Here is a 13,419-nt window from a genome sequence, read left to right as displayed (position 1 = left end):
GGGAATTCTGGCTGGGGAATTCTGGGAGTTGAAGTCCACAAGTCTTAAAGTTGCCAAGTTTGGACACCCCTGATATAGTGAGTAGTATTATATTTGAAGGGGTGGCAATGACTGACGCAAGGCAGGATTCGGATAACAAGGCTTTATTAGAACAGCTAACTCAACAGCAACTCCAGAACTAGTAAGCTCGAACAGTTCCCGCTTGACAGCAATTTATATGCAGGCAGTCCCACGGTTAGCCAATCAGAGCACGGTGACTTTCCTGCTCTTGCCACATGCGCGCCTCGACCAATGGTGAGCCTCGGAGATGGAGCCACGTCTAATAGGCTAAGACATAACAAATAGGTTCATTCATTTTGAAATGAAAAACATTACAAAAGGAATCAGTCAAGGCATTGAACACATCCAAAATGAAGATTCTAATGAAATCTAATTCATTACCGAATCTGGAAGTCTAGGTCCAATGGATTTTCTGGAATGCCCGCTTTTCTTTGTCTTCCCCTAGAGCCAAATTGCTTTCCCCAGGAAGCATCAAAGACAAAAGCAGCTAGCAAGCTCTTTCCTGACTAATTAACCCCTAAAATAAAGGAAAAGTAAGGGAGCAGTGTGCAGGAAATTAGCTAAATGTTCATCTTAGTTATCCGTACTACAAAAAAAGTTATTTTTTTACTTTTACAACTTAGAACTGAGGAGAAACTTCCTGACAGTTAGAACAATTAATCAGTGGAACAGCTTGCCTCCAGAAGTTGTGAATGCCCCAACACTGGAAGTCTTTAAGAAGATGTTGGATAGCCATTTGCCTGAAACGGTATAGGGTTTCCTGCCTAGGCAGGGGGTTGGACTAGAAGGCCTCCAAGGCCCCTTCCAACTCTACTATTGTATTGTATTGTATTGTATTGTATTATTATCATAGCCACTGTACATGCATTCAAGCCTCAGAAGGCTTACCAACCTTTGTACAGATCTAGGCCAATATTTCTACTTCTAATATCTGCTCTTAGATAGTGTTTCAGATATCTGAAATAAAGACAGAAGTAGAGACAGCAATATAACAGATGTCTGGCATTGGGCCTGAATTAGGGAGTCCCTTATCTTTATCAAAGGAATGTATAGGCGGTTATAAATTCTAGAATCCAAACTAGAAGTGTTCCTTTATTTATTAAACATCTTCATACCATCTTCATGACAGGCAACTGAAATGTAATTGCTTAACAGTTCAAAGGTATGCCGTGCATTTTTACTGTGCTGTGCAAAACAGAAAAAGGGAGAGGTTCTAGTGAAAGAAATCACAGGAAGAGGAATTCCTGAGCAGGTCTTTGCAATTTCCATAAACAGAAGGAACAGCAGCCTAAGAAGAGTGAGATCAAAGACGGAGCTTGCTTGAAACGAGGCACTTTAAATGGCAGCATCACTAACTGCCTTTACAATAATAATTTAGATGAGCTGCATTTCAAGCCTGACCTCAGGCTTCAACTTCCCTGCTTTATTTTATTATGGCAGCAAGCATAGACTTTGTAATAAATGCTGAGGATGTTTGCTGCCAAAAGAATACCCCAGCTGAGCTATCTAGCTTGCTGCTTGCTTCATGGTCCTACAGAGAAATTCATAAGAAAGGCCAAGGAAGGAATAATCAGTGGATTTTGAGATGAACACCATCCCCTAGAGTCGGACATGAGTCACTGGGAAAACTTTCCCCCCTCTTGTTTTTTTGATAATCAGAAGTATATTGATTAAATCTATGGAGCAGAGGTGATATTCAGCAGGTTCTGACCAATTCTGGAGAGCCGGTAGCAGAAATTTTGAGTAGTTTAAAAAACCGATAAATACCACCTCTGACTGGCCTCGCCCCCATCTATTCTCTGCCTCCTGAGTCCTAATGGATCAGGAGGAAATGGGGATTTTGCAGTAACCTTCCACTGGAGTGGGGAGGGAATGGAGATTTTACAGTATCCTTTCCCTGCCATGCCCACCAAGCCATGCCCACAGAACCGGTAGTAAAAAAAATTGAATCCCACCACTGCTATGGAGGTTTGCTTCATAGAAGAGTTTGCATTATACAAGTGATATGAAGCACTCAGGACAGCAAATCATGTCACCTCAAAAGTCGTACCATTTCCAAATCATGTCATTTCCTCTGAGTCTAAGAGTTCCATTCTTGATAGTTGAAGCAAGAAGAACAAGTAATGACCGTGCTTTTAGAAGTGGGAGGGCCACAATACTTGGAGAAATGACTCTGAAGGAACTCCACTCAAAATAAACGAAGCATACTTTCATAGTTTTACATAATATATAGGTCAGTTACCAACTTTGGCTCATTTCAAAAACTGTGCTGGGTTTTGTGTGTGTGTTTGTATTGATTTTTGTTCTTAAAATTGTAAACCATTCAAAGTTGCTAGCAGCCAGGTGACCTACATTTAATTAGGAGCCGTAGTGGCGCAGTAGTTAGAGTGCAGTACTGCAGGCTACTTCTGCTGACTGCCAGAAATTCGGCAGTTCAAGTCTTACTGGCTCAAGATTGACTCAGCTTTTCATCCTTCCGAGGTCAGTAAATGAGGACCCAGCTTGTTGGGGGCAATATACTGACTCTGTAAAAGTGCTTAGAGAGGGCTATAAAGCACTGTGAAGTGGTATAAAAGTCTAAGTGTTACTGCTATTATTATAGTTGGTCACAGTCAGCCAGATATTTAAGCTGAATTTAGAATTTTTATCTACCTATTGAGTCTTTCACAAGGACCTATTTTTCTTCTACTTAAGTCTTAAAAAGGAGTGATCTGGCTTCATTTTTATTTGGATGTGAAACGTCTGGCAATATCAGGGATTGGGAAAGTGGAAAAAACATATTAAAAGAAGAAAATGGAATACCAAAGAAAACAACATGGACATGTCCATGAATTCACCAAGAATTTAAAAAGTTAGCTTTTTGAAAGCAGCCAATAGAATATGTGGTTCTCTTCTAATTTTCTTAAAGATGAATGTATGGATCAAATCTCTGCAGCTGAAAAAAGAGACAAAAATGATCAAAAACTCATTGGGAGCCCTTCCAACTTTATGCTGTTTATTGGTGTGCAGATCACTGATCCTAATGCCCAGTTTCACTGAGGAAATATGGATGGGCTGGTTTTTTGCCTTGAAAAGCCCAGGACTTATCCACATATGTGAGATTTTTACAAGGGCAATACATGAGCCATTAAATCAGGCATCAGAAAATGTGGTGAGAGTTCCTCCTGAAGCCAATTCATTTTTTTCCTCTAATTTATGGATGCCTCTTTATATTCCTTTATGCTGTATCATAAATATCTTTGAATGCTTTTTTCCTATTCACACTGAATTCGATGGGAAAGAAATTACTTTCTTTTTGCCAAAGAAGAATAAAACTTTCAGTAAATTTCTCACAAAAGTGAGGTTGATGTTTAGCAATTTTGTTACTTTCAGGTTATGTTGTGTGATTTTCACTGCGATTATTTTTTTTCAGAGATACGTAGCTTTTTCTTCCTGTTCCCACTTTAAGATTAAATTTCAAGGCTAGGCATTATGTAACTGTTTTCATGCAATCCCTTCAGGTAAGTACAGGTAACCCTTCATTTATCAGAGTTTGTTATATGACCATTCAAAGTTACAAGCGCATTCAACACAGTGACATAACTTTTTTTTGCACTTATGACCATTGTGGCATCCCCATGGTCACATGATCAAAACTCAGGAGTTTGGCAACTGGTTCATGCTTATGACGGTTGCAGTGTCCTGGGGTCACATGATCCCCCTTTGTGACCTTCTGGCAAGCAAAGTCAATCGGGAAGCCAGATTCACTTAACAACCTTGTTGGTAATTTAGCACTGGGGTGATTCATTTAACAATTGTGACAAGAATGGTCGTAAAATGGAGCAAAACACACTTAACAACAGCAATTTGGGGCTCAATTATGGTCATAAGTCAAGAACTATCCATATGTAAGAGGTGATAAAATGATTGAAAGATGAGCAATTGAAAATAGCCACCAACACTATAGGAATAAAACACGTGCCAAAACATAACTAATAGACATTCAAAAGCATTGTGAGAATGAGAAAGAAAACGAAATCTTCTTTCGGTGGAAACCACTTTGTTTGGAAATTAAAATACAGATTTCAAGATAGATTGTTTCTCAGTTTAAGTTTCAGAATTCGGTTTCAATATTACTCACTGCTGTAGGCACTGATTTTACAGTGTTTTGCAGCAAGACAATAAAAGAAAGCAAAGGTAGCACCAAGAGTAATAGGCACCTTGGGTACAAGCGCAAAACAACTGGAGCACCACTTGAACACCATCGGAATTGACAACATCACCATCAGTTAATTGCAAAAGGCAGCTTTACTTGGAACAGCTTACATCCTGCAATGATACCTTTAAGACCATCAAATTTCCAGATCTGCCTAATACCAGCTCAATACAATGGAAGGACTCAATAGGTGGATAAAAATGTCAAATCTAATCCAAACATCTGATTGACTGTGTGAAAAACAGTAATAGTAATGCTACTAATTTCTTTTTTTCTGCGGCATGATGAAAAGATTGTGGTCCAGTAGTTGCTCAGATGATGTTCTTTGCACTCTTTGGAGAGAAAGCAGACAAGAACCATTAGGGTCATGGCGTTCTCTTGCATTTAAAGATCAGCAGAATGAAAGGTAACAGGGGACAATGGTATCTGTGGAAGAGGCCCAAATCAGCAAGTTATAGAGCAGAGCCTTGATACAAGCCTCACAAATGCAACATGCACAGGGAGAGAGGTTGCATCACAACACTGCTCAGCCACATTTTAACCTCCTCCATGTCAATTGTCAACTGTACATATTTAATTTAATTTTATTGTATCCTGTTATATTTTGTATGAACTGTACACCGCCCTGAGTCCCTTGCGGGAGAGGGGGCGGTCTAGAAGCATTAAATATTATTATTATTATTATCTCAACAATTTTGACCCTACCCTCCCTCACCTTGATGCTTTTGATTGAGAGTCCATTTCAAGCTGCTTCATGAGGGATTGGGAATAGAAAGGAAGTGCCATGAACTAAGCACCGATAATTGGGGGGTGGGGAGAGAGAAATAAGATGGGGGAATGGGCAAAAGAGCAGAACAAAAATATTGATGGCCTGGCCTCATGAATGCAGCTTTCTCTGGGTTATTACTGCATTAAATCTGTCAAACTAATTCCATCTTCATAAATTCAGTCCAAGACTAGAATATCAAGATCAAACTTTGCAAGAGACACCATCCAAGTGAGTAACAATAGGAAAGGCCTAGAGACAAAAAAAGTCAAATGGAAAGGATACCTTCTAGCACACAGTTTGTTAGACTGGGAGTCAAGGCAGATTTCCCACTAATCATTCTGTTGTGCTAAGGCTGCTCTTTGAAGATTAGAAGTCTCTGACCCTAGCTGAACACACTTGGTCCTCATCCAGCCTAGTTTCTCTCAACAGGTTACATTTTGAATAACCTTACCTTGTTCAGTTGACTTATGGTGTAGCCAAGCATCCCTATGCCTTTCTATCTCCTTTTTTAGAATCCTTCTGTTCAAACAATGGTTATACATTATACATTTCTTCCGGCTACTGGAACTGCCAAATTCCTTCTCCCTTCCCCCAGAAGTAAGGTTAGTTCCATCCCTGATAACAAGTCCCTCAAGGTTTGGTTGTATCTTCAGGCCTAGTAGGAGCCCCTGGAGACCAGGGAGACTTTGTAATGGCTCTCGTGCTATGATTCACATCATCTTCTCTTGTTCTCTTGTTCTTTTCATAGTTTTTAATAATGAATGCTTTTACATACTTATTGGGATTTTCAAATTAAGTGTTTGCTACTCAGTTATTTTTTTGCGTGAGATGGGCAACCATACAAATTTGACCGATAAAGAAAAATAAAGGAGAGGAGAGGAAGTTGAGTAACATAAAAGATCTCAGCGAAGGACACAGCATTGGCCTCCATGTTGCAGAGCAGCTCACTGAAATGAAGCACGGCAGCTAGATAGAATGTCATGCCTGGAAGCCATCTTTTGCATTGGGCCTTCAGGCCTGACACAATTAATGCTGTGGGGAAATGGGAGGGGGGATTATGTGGCGTATGGGAGATATATAGTCTAAATAGCATTCCTTTCTCAGAGAGTAAAGGACATTTTGCCCTGCACCTGGAGTGGTATGACTGAGAGGCATCTCCAGCTGGGACAGTACTTGATTGGACCATGTGATGGACATGTGGGTGCTGGGCGTTGAACGTTCATTTGGGTGGGGAAAACCTGGAAGCTTTCAGATTCGGGTTTTCCCAGATGTGCCAATATGACATCTCTAATAAAATGGATCTTTGAGGAAACTCAAGCATTGGAATCTTCTTTCCTTGGAGGTGTTACTTGGAACCCTGACAATGACCCTGCTATAGAAACCTCTGGTTTTTGCTGCTTTCGGACTGGCACTTTGCAAGGTGGAAAATCCATCCCCATTTTTGTTGTTGTTGCCGGCTTTAGAATGATTGTTCTTCTATAAAGCCCAACTTTATGCTGAGGGAAGTCCATTAGCTGATTGCTGTGCTCTGGTTGACCATGGAGCTCTCTTGGGCTGTTCCTCTATGAGATCATCGTCTTCTCTATGGGATAAATGAGCATTTGCCTCAGAGAAGCCACGTCCGAGAGAGCCACAGAATAATTGCTTTGTCACTTAATGATGTTTATGCTAGATTAGCCACATTGCATTCTGGTAATTCAGTTTTCTCAGAATGTGATCAGGACTATAGCAGATGGTGGTGTGTTGGGGTAAAGAACTGTACCTTTTTTTAGCAGTAACTGGCTTCTGAAGTATCTTATTTTTTCTGCCTAATTTAAAGAATTTTCACAGAAGTGAATGTGAAAACTGTTTGCAAGGTGTGGAAATAATTGTGCTCTTGTTAAAGACTTTTCCCCTCTCCTTTCATTTGGGACTTGGCTTACTTCTTTGAGCCATCTGGAGCTAGCTGCTCTGCCAGAAACTTTTAACTGTGCCTCCTCTCTTTCTCGGTGATGCCGGTACTCTGATTTTTGCACCGCACAGAGTGATCTCTGAGCTGTCGGGGACGGTTGTTCTTTCATTCTTTCATTTTCATAAACCTCAAGAGTACCATCACATAGCTTGGACATCAACTTCTCTCATGTAATTGTGCTATGTGGGGATTATGGAATTAAAATCTAAACATTAGCATCAAGAATATTGCCAAAAACTATGGGCTGTTAGGCAGAGTTCCCACCACCTTCAGCATTTCTTGAAAATAATCTTATTTACTTATTAAATTTATATGCTGTCTGTCTCACTATCCAAAGTGACTCTCTTATCATAAACGGTGCATCTTCAGAGTCAAATGTAGCTTCCTTGTACTTCCCAGAATTGCCTTGCTTACACCTATATTTTGATGTAGGAACTTAAGTGACCTGATAGTATAAATCTAATTAAAAGAAGAAACTTAGTTCATTTTCTAAATATAGACCCCTTCCAGTTCTGGCTCTACTTGCATACATGACATGACCCCGTCCATTTCGTACCCTTGCTTAATTCACTCTATCTTCCACTCTGCCATGTGTTTATGTTGAGGGTCTGGCTGCCAAAGGATGGGTTACCCCTGATGGGTGGACAGTGGACAGCATCCTCCTTTTCTATTATTTTCCAACACTCGGAAAATTAGAATTGTTGGTGAAGCATTATAGTTATGAAAACTACGCAAACAGCACTGTGGAATTCTCCAAACTAAAATTGAAAGCAAAGTAATAACATCAGGGACGTGCGGTCAGGGGAGGCAGGGGAGGCAGAGCCTCACCGCTCTCATCATGAAAATAAAAAAAAAAGGGAAAAGGCGCTGAGGAGCCATCTGCACACGTGGTCTGGGAATGGGACCACGTGTGCAGGAGGTTCCTCTAGCCTCAGCCTCCCTCCTGCACACGAGCCTTCCTAAGTCAACATGAAGGGGACAGCGGAGCGCAAGCTGCAGTCCCCTTCATGTTGACTCAGGAAGGCAGGGAATGGGGCCACGTGTGCAGGATGCTAAGGCAGCTTCAGCCTCCTGCACATGTGGTCCCATTCCCCTCCTTCCTGAGTCAACATGAAGGGGACCGCGGCTCGCGCTGATGACGTCACCAGCCTCACCAGCCATAAACCTCACCGCACGTCACTGAATAACATTATGGAAAAATATCATTCCTTTAGGGTCCTTTAAGCACTTCTAAAATAAAAGCCTTAAGTCAGCTGTTGGGGATGCTGTTTTCCAACTACAGCCCTGATTTTTTATTTTTTTGCGGGAGTGGGTGGGTTGTTTTTAATCGCAAATATGGGGGATAGTCAAGTATGGTAAAATAAGTAAATTATACAGGAGTGGTATTGTCTGGCTCTTCTCCACTTGAGCAGTGTTTCTCAGTTTTGATAACTTTAAGATGTGTGGACTTCAGCTCCCAGAATTCCCCAGTTAGCATGAGTTTCTTAAAATGGCTAAGGCTGAGAAATCCCTCTGGTGGGACCCATAAGAGAGCCTTTTCTGCCACAATGCCTGCCATCTGTACAATACATGTATTGTATTGTATTGTATTGTATCTAGAATATCCTCCTCCAGAGATGAGACTTGGCTTGACTGTCACTACGTTATTTTGTTTGTCTACTTGAGCCTCTATTATGAGTTATACTGTAGAGAAGTTTTTTCTTATCAGCAATGATTTTCTGCGCATGCTTCTTAACACGTTTCTTAATACATCACACATTCCAGAGACTTCTTTACTTTTTGTTCTTCTGTTCGTCTGCCAAGAAGGTGGGCGACAATTGCTCTTGCCAGAATGTAACAATTAGATAGATTTGTTTTCATTTTATTTTCATATTAAAGTTTGTTTTTAATTAGAACATGTTATCGGGTCTTATTTTCGCTTTTTCTGAAGATATGCTTCTTAAGGAAAGCCGACGGTCTACACCTCATTAGCTCAGGGTGAAATTTCCCCTGACATTGACCCTGCTGGTCTTTGGCAGATCAGGCTGTGCCATTCCCCTGTGGCCTTGGCAGTATGGGTGAGCCCATTCACGTTGACTTAAATGGAAGACATAGAATATTCTCAAAAACTGTTCCAGGCTATTGATAGGAGGGCTTTTTTGTTTTTAATTTTGGCTTTGTTATCCTATTTTTATTTTGTATTTAATTGTTAGTCATGAGCAGCCGTATACATTTACCAAATAAATAAATACATTCATAACCATTCATTCTGATTCCAGATAAAAGAGTAAATAATAGGAGAGATTGCAGGGAAATGTTAGAATTAAATCGGCAGCACTTGAAAGAAAATGACTAGCTGCTAGGAAAAAGAAAATGAGTGGACAATGTGTGTTTTAACAAAAAGCTCAAAAGAATTCACACATTTTTCTTTTATTTGTTTTGTTGCAAACCAAAGCGGAAAATTACATGTAGATGTTTAATAAGCATTGTCTTGGGATTTTCCTTACCCATTGATTATATATGCTGGTGTGGTTTGTTTATAAATGCAGCTGATTCATTAGTAAATGCAAAACATGTTTACATAAAATTGCTAATAAAATCTGTAGAAAACCTCTAGGCTAATATCTTGTTTTGACAATGTCAAACACGATTTCAAATCCATATAATTTTCACTTACTATTTGGATGCAGTTTTAGTTTGGGTTTAGAGGAAAAAACTACTCCCATGATGGCAGATAGAGAACTTAAAGTCTTGTCCTGTTGAGTCCATTTCTTTGGGTAATTTCTATAGTGTTTCAAGGATAGATTAGGCTCTGGAGGAGGGAGGGAGGAAAAATAAAAGATTGTGTATTGTTTTAAGAAAAGTTCATAAACAAAACAGCCCTCTTGTGAGAGATTGTGGGAAGGCTGGGAAAGTAATGGAAGTGAACAAGCTAGAGATAAAAGGACAGCCAGTGACTTGCGGTGAGGTTTATGGTTGGTGAGGCTGGTGACATCATCAAATTATCATCATGAAGGGAGGACTGTGACAACTTTGATCTTTGCAAGCGTGCAAACAAAATACCTCAGGATCATGGTGGCGGGGACAGCAACACCTTCCGCTGCGCTGTAGAGAAGAGCCACAAGAAGGAGGGGAACAGGACCATGTGTGCAGGAGGCTCCTCAGCGCCAGCCTCAGATCAGCGCGAGCCGCGGTCCCTTTCCCCTGCACACATGGTCCCATTCCCCTCCTTCCTGAGCCAACATGAAGGGGACCGTGGCTTGCACTGATCTGAGGCTGGCGCTGAGGAGCCTCCTGCACACGTGGTCCCATTCCCTTCCTTCCTGTGGCTCTTCTCCGCAGCGCAGCGGAAGGAGTTGCTGTCCCCACCACCGTGATCCTGGGGTATTTTGCTTGCACGCGCAAGAAAGAGATGAAAGAGAAAAGGGGAGATTTTTCTTTTCTTTTCATGATGAGAGCGGTGAGGCTCTGCCTCCCCTGCCTGCCCTGACTGCACGTCACTGAGGACAGCAAACTTGATGGCAGAAAACCCAGAAGCAATCATTTCAAATCATACAGAGAAACTCTGCCTTAATACATGAATGATGGTTAGAAATAAGAAGGGAACTTAACTGAGACCAAAGTGTAAGTTATGCCTGTAATGCCACAATCTTATTCTTTCTTTCCACAGTTATAGGAATGTGGTGACCCCCAGACGTGCAGGGGTTGCTATTGGCTGCTGCTGGCTGATCTCTGTCCTTGTGGGCATGATCCCGCTATTTGGATGGAACAAAAAGGAAAACAACACCCTCAACTTCAGTTGCAAATTTGAGAACGTCATCAGCATGCAGTACATGGTTTATTTCAATTTCTTTGGGTGCGTATTGCCTCCACTGGTCTTTATGCTCATCATCTACATAGCGGTTTTCAAGATCATTCGCAAACAACTCAGCAAAAAGTTTGGATCCAATTCAGCATGCCCAGAAAAATACTACGGGAAGGAACTGAAAATTGCCAAGTCTCTTGCCTTAGTGCTATTTCTTTTTGCTCTGTGCTGGCTTCCTCTGCACATTTGCAACTTTGTCACCCTATTCGCTCCTGAATCAAATCACTTACACATCTTCACCCCTATTGCTGTATGCATGACTCATTGGAACTCAGCCATGAATCCCATTATTTATGCATTTAGGATTAAAAAATTCAGGACCACATTCCTGCAAATCTGGAACCAGTATTTTTATTGCAAAGTGGACAGGAATATTGGTAATACTGACATTGCTATTTAGGAGTTATGGACTGCAGTATTTGGGGATGCAGCCTTCAAACTGTACAGGATGATCTATACATATTCCTTTCATTGTCCATTGTCTCCGAACAGGCAAAGCTCAGAGGCAACCAAGAGTATTATTTATTACTTCTACTAGCAATACTCCTTGTACCACTTGGTATTCTATTCTTAAATTGACATATATTTACCTATTTAAAGGGGAAATATACTAACAAAAAGCTGTGACATATCTTTCATTCCAATAAAGAGGAAATTAATCTCAGTAGTTTTGTTTTTCCTATAGGGATTTGCAATACACTGTAGTAAATGTTGAAGTCCTCAATAGTTATATAAAATAATCCAGAGGAAAAAACAAAGAGAAATATGGAAGAAAACCTTGTCTTCAATGGTTGTAAAACATTGGCACTATCTATGTTTAATATTGACAAGTATAATAGCTAATAAGAGTTTGTATGAGCAAAATCAGAGAAGCAATTCATATCCTCTTATATTCATCAACTTATTGCCAGTTGCAAGTGTATTTCAGATGCCACTAAGTATTATGTGACTGTTTCTCTTTTTTTCTTTCTGCCATAAATCTTTACACATATAATACCAGATTAATTCAATACATCAGCAAAAATACAATTGAATAATAGACAACAGTGGGATCTGTCAACTTGATGAGATTCAAAAGGACTTCTGCAGATCTTAACTCCATCAAGGAACCAGAGCTGGAATCTTCTTTGTGGTGGTCCCCTTCTTCTGGAGAAGCATGTCCCTGAAGATGGATTGGCCCATCATTTGCTGATATCTATTAAAACTTGAGTTTTCTAGACAATCTTTGGGGCAAGTAAGCTATGATGGTCCCGAGTACAGGCAGTGCTAGTTGACTGTTAAATCAAATATTTACTATGTCAAAACCAGCATAAAGAGAATGGGATACAGTTAATTAAAAGAATTAAGTCATACTTCAAAGTTTTTAAAAATAATATTAATTATAAAATACTAATATATTGTACATATAAAATCCCAAAAGGAGGGATAAAGCATTAGATTGATGAAGGAGAGTACACAGTTAAATATGGCAAACTAAATCTATTATAGATCATCTGATGGATTTTAAGCACTGCTGTGGGAAACCTGGCATAATGTTGTGTGTTGTAGCAGGTTAGTATCTGAAAGCAGCAGGGAGGTATAGAATTGGCCTGTGTGCCTTGGGAATTTATGCAATAATAGTGAGATGAGGCTAGTAGAGGGGTTTCTATAATACAGGCACTGAAGGAGTAAAATCTCTGTTGTTTCTGTGAGTCCAGAATCACAGGAGCATCGCCTCTCTGGGTAGGGAATTTTTTTGTATCCAATCTCAAGGACAGCTTTCAGGGAATCTGACATTGTACTATACAACGTAAAGACTCTCCAATGATTAAGCGCTTTGAGATTAGTTAAGTATGCCATGGGAGAGGCACCGTAGCCTATTGGATTCACTGGCAATAAAGGTGGAATACCTTGCTAGGTCCAGTTGACTATGCGTTATGACATTGTTGTAATTGTGGATGATGGGAATTATTGCATTTTATCTTAGTACTGACAATGTAAACAATGCAGAGCTGTTATCAACTCAAGTGCCATATAAGCTGAAATCAATAATAAACAAATAAACACATGTTGGAGGTTTTGTGTCTCTTTGCTGCCACCTGGTGATGGTGTGGAATTTTGCTACCCATATCTAGTAGCCTTTGATGCCAAGGAATTATTTTAAGATTTCATTTCAAGTTTCCTCTTTACAACAATACAAACTATACCAAACAGGATATGCACAGTTCTAAGGACAGTTTAACGTGAGCTTAAATGGATGCCAAAGGATGGTAGAGGACAGGAAGGCCTGGAGGAACATTGTCCATGGCGTTGCGATGAGTTGGACATGACTTCTCAACTAACAACAAAGGACAGTTTGATATCTTAATATAAAAATGCTTTTACACAAATGTAAGATTAAGATGTTAAATTAATTGACTATTTGCTTCAAATCTGCCACCTTTATCTAGACATCTCACTTAATAACATAAACCTTCATTTTTTAAAAATATATGCATCATGATTGCAGTTAAACGGAAATTTTTAAACTGTATTGATTTGTTCCAGTAAGCTTCCTAGAGGTGAATAACAAAGAACCAGGTCTTCCATTCCAGATGTTGGATTACAATTTTGAGAATCCT

General features: G+C 40.1%; 1 protein-coding gene across 2 annotated transcripts in view; it reads left to right on the top strand.

The window, feature by feature from the left end:
* ADORA1 (adenosine A1 receptor) overlaps positions 1-12,858 on the top strand; it is a 79,175-nt gene extending 66,317 nt beyond the window's left edge. For both annotated transcript variants that reach the window (XM_081946174.1, XM_081946175.1), the window contains exon 3: positions 10,625-12,858. In XM_081946174.1, the coding sequence (XP_081802300.1) occupies positions 10,625-11,219 (595 nt within the window). In that variant the 3' untranslated portion in view covers positions 11,220-12,858. The remainder of the gene's footprint in view (positions 1-10,624) is intronic.
* The last annotated feature ends 561 nt before the right edge of the window (positions 12,859-13,419 follow it).

Source organism: Natrix helvetica, assembly GCF_964273705.1.
Source record: "Natrix helvetica genome assembly, chromosome: 3".
Lineage (NCBI taxonomy): Eukaryota > Metazoa > Chordata > Lepidosauria > Squamata > Natricidae > Natrix > Natrix helvetica.
This window is presented reverse-complemented; position numbering and strand designations above follow the sequence as displayed.